A 13,564-nucleotide genomic window follows, 5' to 3' on the forward strand; every position below is an offset into this window, starting at 1 on the left:
CTTCCCTCCTCGGCCGACAGACGCATTAGCCGAGTGTGGGCCAGGCGTGGGGACACGTTCCTCACACGCACACTTCACTCGTGGCTGTGAAATACTTTCGGGTGACAAAGGACATTACAGAGGCTGAAGCGGTCAGTCCAGAGGAGCTATGTAGGCGCTGCTACAGTGACAACCTGGGGACGGACACGTGAGCGGAGGGAGGCCCTTCCAGCCCCGCAGCAGACTCTGGTCAGGGCAGCTGGCCTTCGGCCTTCGCCCCCGTGTGCTCCCCACGGCCACTCCCCCACAGCTAGCGGAAGCTCTGGGCAGGCCCTGGCAGCCGCACAGCACGTGCCCCTCGTAGGCTCGTGGCTGCAGAGGCCAGCGTGTGACCGAGGCTGAGCTACCAGGGTAAACCTGAGGACCCCTGCCCCAGCGAAGCTGACCCCACATAACCCTGTAGCTCCCTAGTTCCAACAGCCAATAAAACCCCCGGTTTGAATCTGGCTTTCTGTTGCCTATGCACTACATGGGATATTCTCATGGGTGTAGTAACTGCATGCTACATGGCTGTTCTCACAGGTGTAGTAACTGCACGCTACATGGATGTTCTCACGGGTGTAGACTGCATGCTACAAGGATGTTCTCACGGGTGTAGTACTACAGGCTACACGGATGTCCTCACGGGTGTAGTACTGCATGCTACACAGATGTTCTCATGGGTGTAGTACTGCATGCTACATGGATGTCCTCATGGGTGTAATAACTGCACACTACACGGATGTTTCCACAGGAATAGTAATGACACGTTACACGGATGTTCTCGGGGTGTAGTGCCCACTGCCCACACTCATGCCCTCGCCTCTCTCCTGCAAAGCAGGCTGTGTGAAGCGCTCGTGTATCCTGTGCACCTGACCCGTACCTGGCCCCACACAGCCACTCAGCAGGCGCCTGCTGCCGGAACTGCAGGCCAGCGTGAAGTGGGTTACTTACAGCGCTCTTGGCAGGAGGCCCTGTGGCCGGCAGGAACTGGTCCACGGCAGAATGCCGTGGAGAGACGGGGGGAGAGTAGGCGGGCTTCTCCTGGAGGAAAGGCTCTGCAGGCCGGTTTTCCATCACCCTCTCCTCTGGCTGGGGCAGCGAGGGCACCAGCCTTTGGTGGCGTGGACTGCCAGAACGAACGAGGGGCTGGACAGGCAAATCCAAGGGTCTTCGCATCTGAGGAAAAAGAGGGACGTTTGGTTCCAAACTCCACAGCCACACGGGACCTGCCCGTCTCACGCCCCAGACAGATGACGCGCATCAGGAAGGCTGGGGGGGGGGGGGGGGCCCTGGCCCAGGGGGAGGTTCAGAACAAAAGGAAAAGCTGCCCGGAGTGCCGTGTGGCCACGCTGCTGCCCTCAGCCATCTCGCCAGGCCCTATGTGCCCTAATAGCAGTGTAAGCGTGAGCCTTCGGGCGGGGCTCACCACTGGGCGTGCCAACATGCTCACTCCCAAGTGCCCATGGATGGGCAGAGCAGCGGTGGGTGCAAACAGCCTTGTGGGTAAAACCTGGCACCGCGAGTCACTGTCTGCAGGACCACGTGACCTGTGGAACCTCGACAGCAATCGCGATGACCCGGCCTGGCGCCAACGCCTGTACCCAACGCTGTCATCCATGCTCACCGCTTTGTCTAGTGGGAGAAAGGAGGCACAGGGCTGATAAGAACGTCTGACTGACGCAGCGATGGCAGGGGCTTGGGTGTGGCCTGGCAGCCCAGCTCCAGGCCTCTGCTTTCCAGCGCTGTCCTGTGGCCCAGGGCCTCAGCTTCCCCATCTGTCGAGTGGGGTGGATGCCAGCTGCCTGCAGGGGTCCTGAAGATCGGGGCGGAGCCCCTCGTGTGAGTGTTCTCTGTGCAGAAGCCGCCAGGTTTGTGCCTTCAGCTCAGCAGGACGACTGGGGCGGGTGGGGCAGTGACTACACTCGGCAGAGCTGGGCCGGGGGTGGGCTAGGGACCCACTGCAGAGGTGCTGGAGCCTCTACCTTCCTCCCCCCTTCTCTACTGTGCATCCCCTGAGGGCGACGCCCACCCCCCCCCCCCCCCCCGGCACAGGGGCACAAGAGCCGGGCTACCCCTGCGACTGCCACTGCATCGCATTTCAGGACACGGGGCGGGAGCGCTCCTCCCCCCACTGTGGGACCCGCCCGGGCCTGCCCCAGACCACATATGCACCAGCCCAGTGTCCAGCAGGCTCTGGACACGGGGCAGAAGCGCTCCTCCCCCCGCCCCCCCCCCCACCGTGGGACCCGCCCGGGCCTGCCCCAGACCGCGTGTGCACCAGCCCAGCGTCCAGCAAGCTGTGCAGGACATGGGGCAGAAGTGCTCCACCCCCACCACGGGACCCGCCTGGCCTGCCCCAGACCGCGTGTGCACCTGCTCGGCGTCCAGCAGGCTGTGGACACGGGACGGAAGCGCTCCTCCCCACTGTGGGACCCGTCCGGCCTGCCCCAGACCACGTGTGCACCTGCTGGGCGTCCAGCAGGCTGTGCAGGACACGGGGCGGAAGCGCTCCTCCCCACCGTGGGACCCGTCCGGCCTGCCCCAGACCGCGTGTGCACCTGCTCAGCGTCCAGCAGGCTGTGGACACGGAACAGAAGCGCTCCTCCCCACCGCGGGACCCGTCCGGCCTGCCCCAGACCACGTGTGCACCTGCTGGGCGTCCAGCAGGCTATGCAGGACATGGGGCGGAAGCGCTCCTCCCCACCGTGGGACCCGTCCGGCCTGCCCCAGACCGCGTGCGCACCTGCTCGGCGTCCAGCAGGCTGTGCAGCTGCAGCTGCTCGTACACCTCGGCGCGGTACTGCTGCATCTGCCGCTTCTTCTCCTTGGCCAGGTCGTAGTCCTCCTTCTCCACGGCACAGCGTTTCTCCACCTCGTACCTCCCGAGACGCTCACCAACCTGAAGCACAAGACGCCTGCTTTACGCTTCCACGCCGGGGCGCTGACGCCAAGCGCAGGTAATCTTGAGAGTGACGCTCGCAGGACAGCGGCTGTAGCTGAGCGCAGGCCCGAGAAGGGAACGGGCGCAGGGCAGTGGGAGAACGGCCCGGCCCACGCGCCTGTGAAGGCCCACGAAGGCCGTGCTGCGTGTGGCTGCACCAGCATCCAACGAGCCTTTGAGGTCGCTCATGCCGACCATCTCCCACTGCCGTCGGGGTTCACGGCTGAGGCCGCCGCCGCCGGACACTGCGTCTGAGGGCGAAGCTCGCTCGCCGCCCGCACTTGAAGCCGCTGAGGTCTTGGAGCTCACACTGACGCCACGGCCTCCAGGAAGCCGTGCTCCGCTTTCACACGCGGTTGTGAAAATTGTCCGGAAACCCCAGCGCAGGCACCAAGCAGAGCGGCTTTCTCGGGCGCGGTACCTTCTGCAGGTCGGCGATGGCCTGCTTCAGCTTCTTGGCGCAGTCGTAGCGCTCCTTCTGGACGGCCTCCCGTTTTCTCTCATCTAACTTGCGGATAATCTGCGCGACTTCTGGATCCTGGTACATGTCGAAGGCCAAGTCATCCAGTGGCGAAATGTAGTCCGATCTCCTAAGGGAAAGAGCGCACATTTCAGAGCTAACACGACCCAAGGGACAACAACAGGGAAGCCCAGGGACAGCAGCGACAGCGCCAGGTTCTTCCGACCTGACCTGCACCTGGCGCCTGTGACGGGCGTGCACATCTCGGGATAGGGCAGTGGGCGCCGACCAGGCACAGGTAGGGCAGTGGGCGCCGACCAGGCACAGGTAGGGCAGTGGGCGCCGACCAGGCACAGGTAGGGCAGTGAGCGCCAACCAGGCACAGAATCGTGCGGGGAGGGGCACAAGGGTGACCGGCTCCGTGCTCCACGCCAGCACCCCCACACTGTTTCTGATGAGCCGCAAAAGCTAAGAGCTGCCGCCGCCGCTGGGTTTTCCCTCCAAGGGCTAAGTCGTGGGCTAGTAAAGATTGCGCCCTCAGAAAAATTCTTTTAGGGATAAATAATCTTTTCAATGACCTATGTAACTTATTTCTTTAAGAAAAGCTTAAATTTATTTTCATTTATTTGAAAGGCAGAGTGAGCAAGAGAGGGCTGTATCTTCTAGCTGCTGGTTCATTCCCCAAATGCCGGCAACAGCTGGGACTAGGACAGGCCGAAGCTAGGAACCCGGAGCTCCATTTGCGTCTCTCACGGGGCTGGCAGGGCCCCAAGCCCTGGAGCCATCCTCCACCTGCGGCCTCGCAGGGTGTACATCAGCAGGAAGCCAGACTGGAAGCCGACGCAGGACCCAACCCCAGCACTCCAATGAGGGTGAGGGTGTCCCGGGGGCAGCTCAACGTGGCCACCAGGCCCCTCTGACCAGCTCTGTGCTGACGGAGCGTCACTTCTGTTCTACCTTTCCAACTGCAGAATGGGGCAACAGGCAGCTTCCTGCTACCGTCTGGACAGCACTGTTGGTCTAACCACTCGACGGAAGCTCTGAGAGGACAAGTGCACACAGCGGGACTTGTTAGCTGGGACTTTGATTTCCCTACAGATGGGTTAATTTTAATTAAATTTTATCATACAAATTTACTTGGCACATTTGTATAAATTCAAATGGGGCATGGACTATTCACCTACAGACAGCCCAGATCTCGGCTCCAACGCCCCTGCCCCGAGCTCACACCACCTCGCTCACAGCCACAGCGCCAGGCAAAGTGACGGCGGGGGTTCCGGCAGGTTCCGCAGCGCCCATCAATCCTGGTGACGAGCAGCTCGGACACATTTCCGTGCTTTGCCCAGAGCACGTGGGCCGCTTGTTGCTCACACACACGTCTGAGCTCTGGTGGCCGACTGCCTGGGCCAAGCCGCACCTTCGGTTCTGCTGGGGCCAGTGCGTCTCTGCTCTGAGGTGCGCCTCCGGAGGTGTCAGGAGTGGCGGAGCCCACAGAAATGAGGGCCGCAGGGAAGGGGTCCTCCCGGGCAGCACTCGTCCCCTCCGCGCTGCATACAGGGCCCTCAAGGCCAGACCCCCCGGAACTGCCCGCCCCGGTGATGCTGAGCGAACCCCGGCATTTCTTCCTTGTGGAGCAGGACTCTTACCCGGCGTAGGTTCCTTCGAGGGCTGGGTCCTCTGTGTTGTGCCCGAGGTAATGGTCGATGAGCTTCTCCCTAGAGGTCTTGGAGAGCAAACACTGGCTTCGTGTCTCAGACAAACCAGGAACAACCCCCGGCAGCTAAGGAGCCCACTGCTTGGAGGGACAGCTGCAATTCTTACAGCTCTGCGAGTGACCGGAGCTTATCCACTACTCAGCTTGATACAGATTTCTAAACGACCCTTTTTGTCATGAAAATAAGCCATTGCCCTCTTGCTAGACACATCTCCTTCCTTAGGAATCAAACTTCCCACACTTACAATATTCCTCTCATCACCGAAATCCACAGGGTCTCCAATGATGTTTACTGCGACCAAAGCCACCTGAGGGAGGGAAAGCAGCAGAGAGAGGATGAGACACTTGGCAGAACCTGGCTCCTCGGCACCGGGCTCGGATCTGCGGTGTCATAAGCGGGCTGACACCTGGCGAAGTGACAGCCGGTGTAAGGAATTGTTACTGCCTTCTCCCGAGTGAGGTCAGCGAAGATTCTAACGGCTACTTCAACTACGAGAGGTACGTGGACGTCGTAACGGCTAATCCCCAGAGTGCTGGGATGAACCCGCACTCAAGGACACGTATGGAGGTCGTATCTATGATCTCGGTGAATTAGCGAAATGAAAACCTAGTTAACGTCCCTCAGCGAGTCTCACCTGGTGGGCGGAGTCACCTGTCCATTACCCGACCCCAAGTCCAGAATCACTCTGTAGCCCACCCAGCCAGGCGCCCACTGGCGAACGCAGCAGAGAGCAGGCGGAAGGAAGAAGGTGAAAGCCCTGTGGCCAGTTACCGCCCCGCGCTGCCGCCCTGCACCGCACCCATAGCGGCAGAGCGCACCTGCTCAGCAAGACGCTTGCTTGCTGGGGTGTGGGCGTTCCTCTTGTGGGGGCAAGAGGTGCCGTAAATGTCTGTGCTAAGTAACAGGACTGGATTGGACACGATTTCTAGGACACGGCCACAGGAAGAAGGGGAGGGAGGGGAGAGACTGAGGGAGAGCGTGGGGCCGGGAGACCCTGGGCAGCAGGCGGCAGGCGGCAGGCGGCACGCCCCGGTCCTAACGGAGGCTGAATCTCGCACAAGCTCAGAGGCTTCACCCTGCACAGGGCTGTCCAATACAACAGCGCGCGAGCCACACAGCTCCCTGCCACTTCTCCAGGAGGTACATAAGGATGTTCAAAGAAACAGGTGAAATTAACTTTAATAGTTCCACCTAGCCAGAATATCCGCACCACACCACAGGCAATTGTATCAGCGTGCTCACGGGCTCATGTACACTCTTTCACCTGAGTCTCTGAAGCCCCAGGTCCTGGTGACAGCCACGGCACTAAGCCACGTTCCCGGAGCGTGACAGCGTCGCACACCCGGGCCTACTGTCCCGGGCAGTGCCGCTCCACGGGGCTCATCCCCCACAAGACATCCTTCCGCACAAGGAAACCTCGACGCTGGTGAGCCCACAGAGGGCGGCGCGGAGCCGGGGGAGGCGCGGCCTCACCTGGTTGTACACGTTGTATTTGTTGACGTGGTTCTGGTGGAAAATCAGCTTGAGGAACCGGCCCACCGCGTCCACGTGCACGGATTTCAGCTCCCGGGCTTTGCACCCCGTCTTCTCGTTGTCGCAGAGGGAGACGTAGCTGGAAGCCAGACAAGGATGTGCTGTGTGGAAACGTAACCGCCCTGCGCTCCCTGAGCCGAACCCGCCCTGCGCTCCCTGAGCCGCCTGGTGGGGTTTCAGTAAAAGCCAGGAACCCGCCTGAGCCGCAGCCTGGCTCCCAGAGCCCAGGCGGACAGGGCGCCGGCTCAGCCAGGGCACTCGGCAGCAGGGGCTAAGAAATGGTGTCCGCTTCAACCAGGCAGAGGTACCACAGGGACCACAGCGAGGCCGGCCCAGGTATTTTAGTTCTGAGGTAGAGTTAAGCTGGCCGTTCGTCACGAATTCAGAGGCCATCCTCACCCCAGCCTTCGGAAGCGCTCTGCTTGATAGGGCACGAGATACTCAGGCAGGCTCTCGCTGACGTAGAACTCGACCTTGCTGGGGATCATGTACTGGTGAGCGAGCAGCTGCAGCTTCCTTACGCGACACCGCTCCACCATCTGAAGAACGATTTCTTGTGGAAACTGGCAGAACCTGAAAGCACACAGCGCTGTGCACCTGCGGTTCCCGCGGGGGGCGCCCAATGCCCGCAGCCCAGGCCGCCGGCCCCAAGCGTCCGCCGACAGCTGCCGGGAGCTGGCTGGGTGCAGCTCCGCGCACACACGGGGCACGGCCACATTTCCCGGTCTCCACACTCGCCACGCTACTAGGATTTGAGCGACTCTCCTGGGGCGTGTGACGGCTGTCGGTGCTGGCAAGTGGCTGGCAGAGGAACTGAAACCGGGTGAGAGAAACCAGCCCGACAGCAGCACGCTGAGGCCGGCGCGAGGCGAGGGGTCAGGCGCTGCTCGCGACGCCGGCCCCCAGCTTCTAGCTAACGCAACCAAGGAGGCAGCGGAAGATGACCCAAGTGCTTCGGCCCCTGACACCGTGTGAGAGACCAGGACTGGGCGCCTCGTTCCTGGCTCCGGCCTGGCTCAGACCCGGCTGCTGCAGCCATCGGGGGAGTGAACCGGCAGAGGGAGGATCTCTGTCTCCCTCTCTTTCTTCGCTCTGCCTTCCAAATCTCTTTTTAGAAAGAGTTTGTATAACAGGCAAGAGAGGCAAAGAATCTTCTATAGCAACGTCAACGCTCCAGGAAAACCAGGTTTCCAGGCTCCTCAGCTGTGTCCCCCAGGGGGCTGGGGGCGGGGCCGGCACTGGGGCGCGCGCGGGAGCTCCTTGTTTTGCTGACTTAGCAATAAAAAACAAAGCAGTCAGGAGTCAGCAAAGGCCTCACCCCGCAATACAGGACCAGACCGAGGTGGCCGCACGGCACTTCTGCGGTAACGGCAGTGCAGGCAGCGCGGGACGGCGCCGGGAAAGGCTCCTCACTGCCTGGGCCTGGCAGGCGTGTGCGGTCCCGCCGGTGGGCCACACCTGCTGGCCAGGTCTGCCTTCCTCCCCCTCCGCCAAGCCTCAGCACTGCCCCACACTTCCCGGAGAACACAGACCCGAGACAGGCCTGGCGCCCCTGGAGCAGCTCCCCGAGGCTGCACCCGAGGCGGCTGGACCCTTGGCCTCCTAGGGGTGGCCCCGTCACTCCCGGTCTTCACACAAACTCCAGAACGCTCCACTGTCACAGCACCACGCCGCGACCCTGCCTCTCTCTCCAGGTGCCTGGCGCTCCTCAGAAAACACCACGCATCACTTGTCTGTGTCCACAGCACCATTTCCTGGGCCCCTTCTCCCCACACGACTCCCTCAGGGCTCTGTTCCAGCTGCCCCGGGTCACCCTTGTGACCACCTCGGATCTCCAAGACACCAAGTGCACGTTCCCTTCCTGGTCCCAACCTTGTCCAGGTCACAGAACTGTCCATGCTCCTCCAAACAGTAACTCGCACGTGGACAGATCACAGAAGGCAGGCGCCGCACAGGGAGCAGAGCGCCTCGGCAGGACTCCCGCGTTTCAGAGAGAACACAGCTCTCAGCAGCGAGTGGCTTTATAAAGGGGTACGGACGTTCGGGGGATCTGGGAGAGATTTTTTGGTTAAAGCTTGGTGTCACGTGAGCAGCCAGGCACAGAACCTTCTGCTGCTGTGGCCCAACCACAACACCAAACCCTCTGGGACGGCGTGCAGAAATGGACGAGCGGGTGGGGCAGCTCTCTTCCTTGTCTGTTCTCCAGTGCAGTTTCTTATGTCAGTGTGCGCTCATGTGACAAGGGAAAAAAGGTCAACACATTTCCTTAAAAACACAAAGAAAATCCACCACTGTATCAGAACGAGCTCCACGGCGCCGAAGCCCAGCCCAGCAATCTCGTGGCTCTGCTGTCCGAGCCGCGGTGAAACCAGGACTTCGCATGGAGCAGCCTGCGCGCTGCTCAGGACTCTGCCTGTCTCCGGGCCCGTGCCCACCCTGCCCAGCCGTACCTGGGGGACCGCCACCCGCTGACAGTGGGTGCGTGGATCATGAGCTCCCGGGCACTGAAGCCGTCCTCATGTCCAGATGAGCTGACGACCACAAATCCAATCTTGTGGGGCATTCTGCAGGCACCGGCTGTTCATGGAGCGCAGGCCAGGTCCCTTCAAGTAAAGGAGTCACGGAAAGAGCGGTTGGAGTGCAGCTCGCACCGGGCCGCTGTGCGGGTAACCCACGCCGAGCCGGCTCCGCCGCACTTTGACAGGCGCTTCCGGCTGGACTGGGCAGCTCTCCCGCTCTCACCAGATGTTTGCCCAAAGCTTGACCAGTGTGTGGAGCCAACTGCGTCCCCAAATACAGGCTGAGGTCCCACCTGTGAAGGTGCTGTGATTGGCAACCAGAGCCTTTGCAGGTGGAATCCAGCTAAAACGAGATCCTTGGCGGGGGGGGGGGGGGGGGGGGTCAACGCAAGGCTGAGTGGCGACCTCCCAGGAACGGGAGAAGCATCCTGCGTCCTGCACTGGAGGGCCTGGCGAGTCCCCGCTCCGCTCCAACGCCCGCCCCCTGCTGATGCGCACCTGGCAGGTGACAGGTGACAGCTCCAGAGCTGGGTCCCTGCCACCCAGTGGGAGGCCCCGATTGAGTTCCACACTGGGCTCTGGCCTGGCTCCGCCTTGGCTGCTGGGAGAATTTGGGGGGTGAACCAGTGGGTGGAAGATGTGCCTGTCTCTCTCTGAATCTCAAATAAGCAAATACATGACTAAAAAATGCAGTAAATTGTTATTAAACATTCTGGTCATTTCTTTACACAAAGCTCACCATGCGATGTCAGTTTATTAGAGGAAGACAAAACTGTGCTAACCCAGTAAACAAAAGCAGCTCAAAAACCTGGCAGAGGCCCAGCCGCCGTCCCACCCAGCTCCACCTGCATTCCAGACACGCATGGCCTGCAGCTCCTCCCACTTTCCTGGGGACTGTCCACGTCTGGGTCACCCAGGCCAAGGGGTACCCCTGGCCACCACTCCGCCCTTACCAGTCCCTGGGCAGAGGGGCGGCGTCTCCCGAGGTGGCACGCGCCTGCGTGGGTCCTGCCTCCCCGCACCCTCTTTTCCAGACGGCGACAGCGTCTGCTCGCCCACCTGCGGCACCCGGTCCGTGTCCGTGTGCCCAGCGCTCCTGCCGAGCACTGCTCTGCTCCGCCCCGCCCCGCCCCACCCCACCCCACTCTTAACTCCAGAACCCTGGGGCGAGCTCCCTCTCGAGGGAGGACAGGGCTGTCTCGGCCCCGTTTGCCTTTCCAACCCCCCTTTCTCCTCTTATTTCTTTTTTTAAAAATGTATTTATTATTATTTTCTTTGGAAGGCAGAGAGAGACAGCACCAGAGGAGACAGAGCTTCCATCTGCTGCTTCATTCGCCAAATGCTGGCAACAGCCAGCGCCGGGCCAGGAAAGCCAGAGCCAGCACCTGACCCAGCGCCGGGCCAGGAAAGCCAGAGCCAGCACCTGACCCAGCGCCGGGCCGGGAAAGCCAGAGCCAGCACCTGACCCAGCGCCGGGCCGGGAAAGCCAGAGCCAGCACCTGACCCAGCGCCGGGCCGGGAAAGCCAGAGCCAGCACCTGACCCAGTGCCGGGCCGGGAAAGCCAGAGCCAGCACCTGACCCGGCGCCGGGCCGGGAAAGCCAGAGCCAGCACCTAACCCAGGGCTCCCACGTGGGCGGCCTGGGGCTTCCTCTGCTGCCTCCCGGGGTACACGTCAGCCGGAAGCTGGACTGGAAGTGGAGCAGCTGGGACTCAGATCCAGGCTCTCGACATGGTTGAGGGCGGCCCCTGTAGCCTCCCAACTGCTGTGCCAAGTGCCTGCCCCATCCTCTCTCCTGGTCTGGGGGAGCCCAGCCCAACTCAGCATACCCACAGCTACTATCCCTTCATGCTGAGCGCCCAGCCCCCGATCATCTCTCAGAGTGGGGCCTCCCCGCCTTGGCCGCCACAGCTGGGCTCCGGTCTCTGACCTCAGCCACGCTGCTGTGGTGCCAGGCCTGGAACACAGGCCTTCACATTCAAACGGCAGGTGTTCGCTCTACACCACGGGGCCAACAAGTCCAGAGCAAAGCACAGCTGGGCTCCCAGACCAGGCTCCACACACGGCTTCAACTCATTTCAGACTGAAAACGTTCGGAAAAAACCGCACTGGTACCGACCGTGCAGACTTTAACTTTGTCATTATTCCTTGAACAACACGGCCCAACCACTGACACAGCACCTACATGGTACTAGGGATTCTACCCACTCCAGAAATGATTTAACCTGCGTGACAGCACCTCAAAAGGCACGCAGGAAACAGAATTGAGATGTTGAGTTTGGTGCAGGAATTGTGAAATCCATGCATTTTTTTCATAACATGCATTTTACATGAAATTAAAAAAAACATGTTGTGCATGATTTGATTTTTTAAAAAAGACTTATTTATTTATTTGAAAATCAGAATTACAGAGAGACAGAGTCCTCCACCTGTTGGCCCATTCCCCAGACGGCCGCAACGACCATTTGGGGGGTGAACCAACGGAAGGAAGACCTTTCTCTCTGTCTCTCTCACTGTCCACTCTGCCTGTCAAAAAAAAAAAAAAAAAAAAAAGTGGAGCAGCCGGGACTCGAACCGGCGCCCACATCGATGACTTTAACCTTCCATGCCACAGCCCTCACACGAGATTGCTGAAGAACCCTTGCACGCATGGATTTCATTTTTTTTTTCGCCACAAAGAATAAACATCTTTTAACTCCATTTCCACGAACTTTCTGAAGCTCCACCGCACAGGAGATGACGCCTGGGTTTGCGCGCTTGGAGCTCCAGGGCTCGGACCGGGAATCTGTGGGCGTGGCTGCCGCCAGGCTCGCTGACACCGAGGCCACGAGGGTGCGGGCTCGGGTGAGAGGAGCATGGACCCCGGGTGCGGCCGGGACGCCTGGGGGCCCTGTGCGCGGGGCAGAGCCAGGCTCCGCTCTAAGGGGTCTCCTCACTGCGGGCGGGACCCCAGCCCCGCGTCCAGCCGCCCACCCCCCAGCCCGTGCCCCAGCCCGTGCCCTAGCCCGGACCCCAGCCCGCACCCCAGCCCGCACCCCAGCAGCCTCCACTCCAGCCCCGGACCCCAGCCCAGCCCTGCGCCTCAGCCCCAGACCCCAGCCCCGCACCCAGCCGCCCGGACCCCAGCCCCGCCCCAGCCCCGCACCCCAGCCCCGCACCCAGCCGCCCGGACCCCAGCCCCGCACCCAGCCCAACCCTGCGCCCCAGCCCCGGACCCCAGCCCCGCCCCAGCCCGCACCCCAGCCCCGCCCCAGCCTGGCACCCCAGCCCCGCACCCCAGCCGCCCGCACCCCAGCCCGGGACCCCAGCCCCCGCCCCAGCCCAGACCCCAGCCCCGCCCCAGCCCGCACCCCAGCCCCGCACTCCAGTCCCGCACCCCAGCCGCCCGCACCCCAGCCCTGCACCCCAGCCCGGACCCCAGCCCCGCACCCCAGCCGCCCGCACCCCAGCCCGGGACCCCAGCCCCCGCCCCAGCCCAGACCCCAGCCCCGCCCCAGCCCGCACCCCAGCCCCGCACTCCAGTCCCGCACCCCAGCCGCCCGCACCCCAGCCCTGCACCCCAGCCCGGACCCCAGCCCCGCACCCCAGCCGCCCGCACCCCAGCCCGGGACCCCAGCCCCCGCCCCAGCCCAGACCCCAGCCCCGCACCCCAGCCCCCGCCCCAGCCGCCCGCACCCCAGCCCCGCCCCAGCCCGGACCCCAGCCCGCACCCCAGCCCCGCCCCAGCCCGGACCCCAGCCCGCACCCCAGCCGCCCGCACTCCAGCCCCGCACCCCAGCCGCCCGCACCCCAGCCCCGCCCCCCAGCCCTGCACCCCAGCCCGGACCCTAGCCCCGCACCCCAGCCGCCCGCACTCCAGCCCCGCACCCCAGCCCCGCCCCAGCCCGGACCCCAGCCCGCACCCCAGCCGCCCGCACCCCAGCCGCCCGCACCCCAGCCCCGCCCCCCAGCCCTGCACCCCAGCCCGGACCCTAGCCCCGCACCCCAGCCGCCCGCACTCCAGCCCCGCACCAGCCCCGCACCCCAGCCCCGCCCCAGCCGCGCGCGCAGCCCCGGACCCCAGCCCTGCACCCCAGCCCCCCGCCCCAGCCCGCACCCCAGCCCGGGACCCCAGCCCCGCCCCAGCCCGCTCGCTCCGAGCAACCCCGCGCCCGCGGCGCCCCAGCGCTAGGACCGAAGCTGCGAGTCCAGCCGCGCTGGAGGAACCGCTCACCGCCCGGCGCCGCCAAGAACTCTGCAGGAACCGCGGACAGAACGCGGCGGCCGCTCGGCCGCGGGTGAGCCCGACGCCCCAGGGACCCGGCGCCCGCAGGTACCTGTCCGAAGGCCGGAGCCCGGCGACAGCGGGCGGCGGGCGGGCCCACGGCCGGGGGCG

General features: G+C 63.2%; 1 protein-coding gene across 3 annotated transcripts in view; it reads right to left on the minus strand.

Annotated features, from left to right (window-relative positions):
- Positions 1-13,552, minus strand: part of CEP104 (centrosomal protein 104) — a 34,100-nt gene extending 20,548 nt beyond the window's left edge. For 2 of the 3 annotated variants that reach the window (XM_062190331.1, XM_062190329.1), the window contains exons 1-9: positions 13,506-13,552; positions 9,121-9,273; positions 7,070-7,243; positions 6,611-6,749; positions 5,382-5,444; positions 5,069-5,145; positions 3,384-3,552; positions 2,765-2,920; positions 973-1,197 (exon numbers count right to left, since the gene is read on the minus strand). In XM_062190331.1, coding sequence (XP_062046315.1) covers positions 973-1,197; positions 2,765-2,920; positions 3,384-3,552; positions 5,069-5,145; positions 5,382-5,444; positions 6,611-6,749; positions 7,070-7,243; positions 9,121-9,233 — 1,116 coding nt within the window. In that variant the 5' untranslated portion in view covers positions 9,234-9,273; positions 13,506-13,552. Of the gene's footprint in view, positions 1-972; positions 1,198-2,764; positions 2,921-3,383; positions 3,553-5,068; positions 5,146-5,381; positions 5,445-6,610; positions 6,750-7,069; positions 7,244-9,120; positions 9,386-13,505 lie in introns of those variants that run through there. The other variant, XM_062190330.1, reaches the window with a different exon arrangement.
- Positions 13,553-13,564: the final 12 nt, after the last annotated feature.

This window comes from Lepus europaeus, chromosome 5 (genome assembly GCF_033115175.1).
Source record: "Lepus europaeus isolate LE1 chromosome 5, mLepTim1.pri, whole genome shotgun sequence".
NCBI classification, from domain to species: Eukaryota; Metazoa; Chordata; class Mammalia; order Lagomorpha; family Leporidae; genus Lepus; species Lepus europaeus.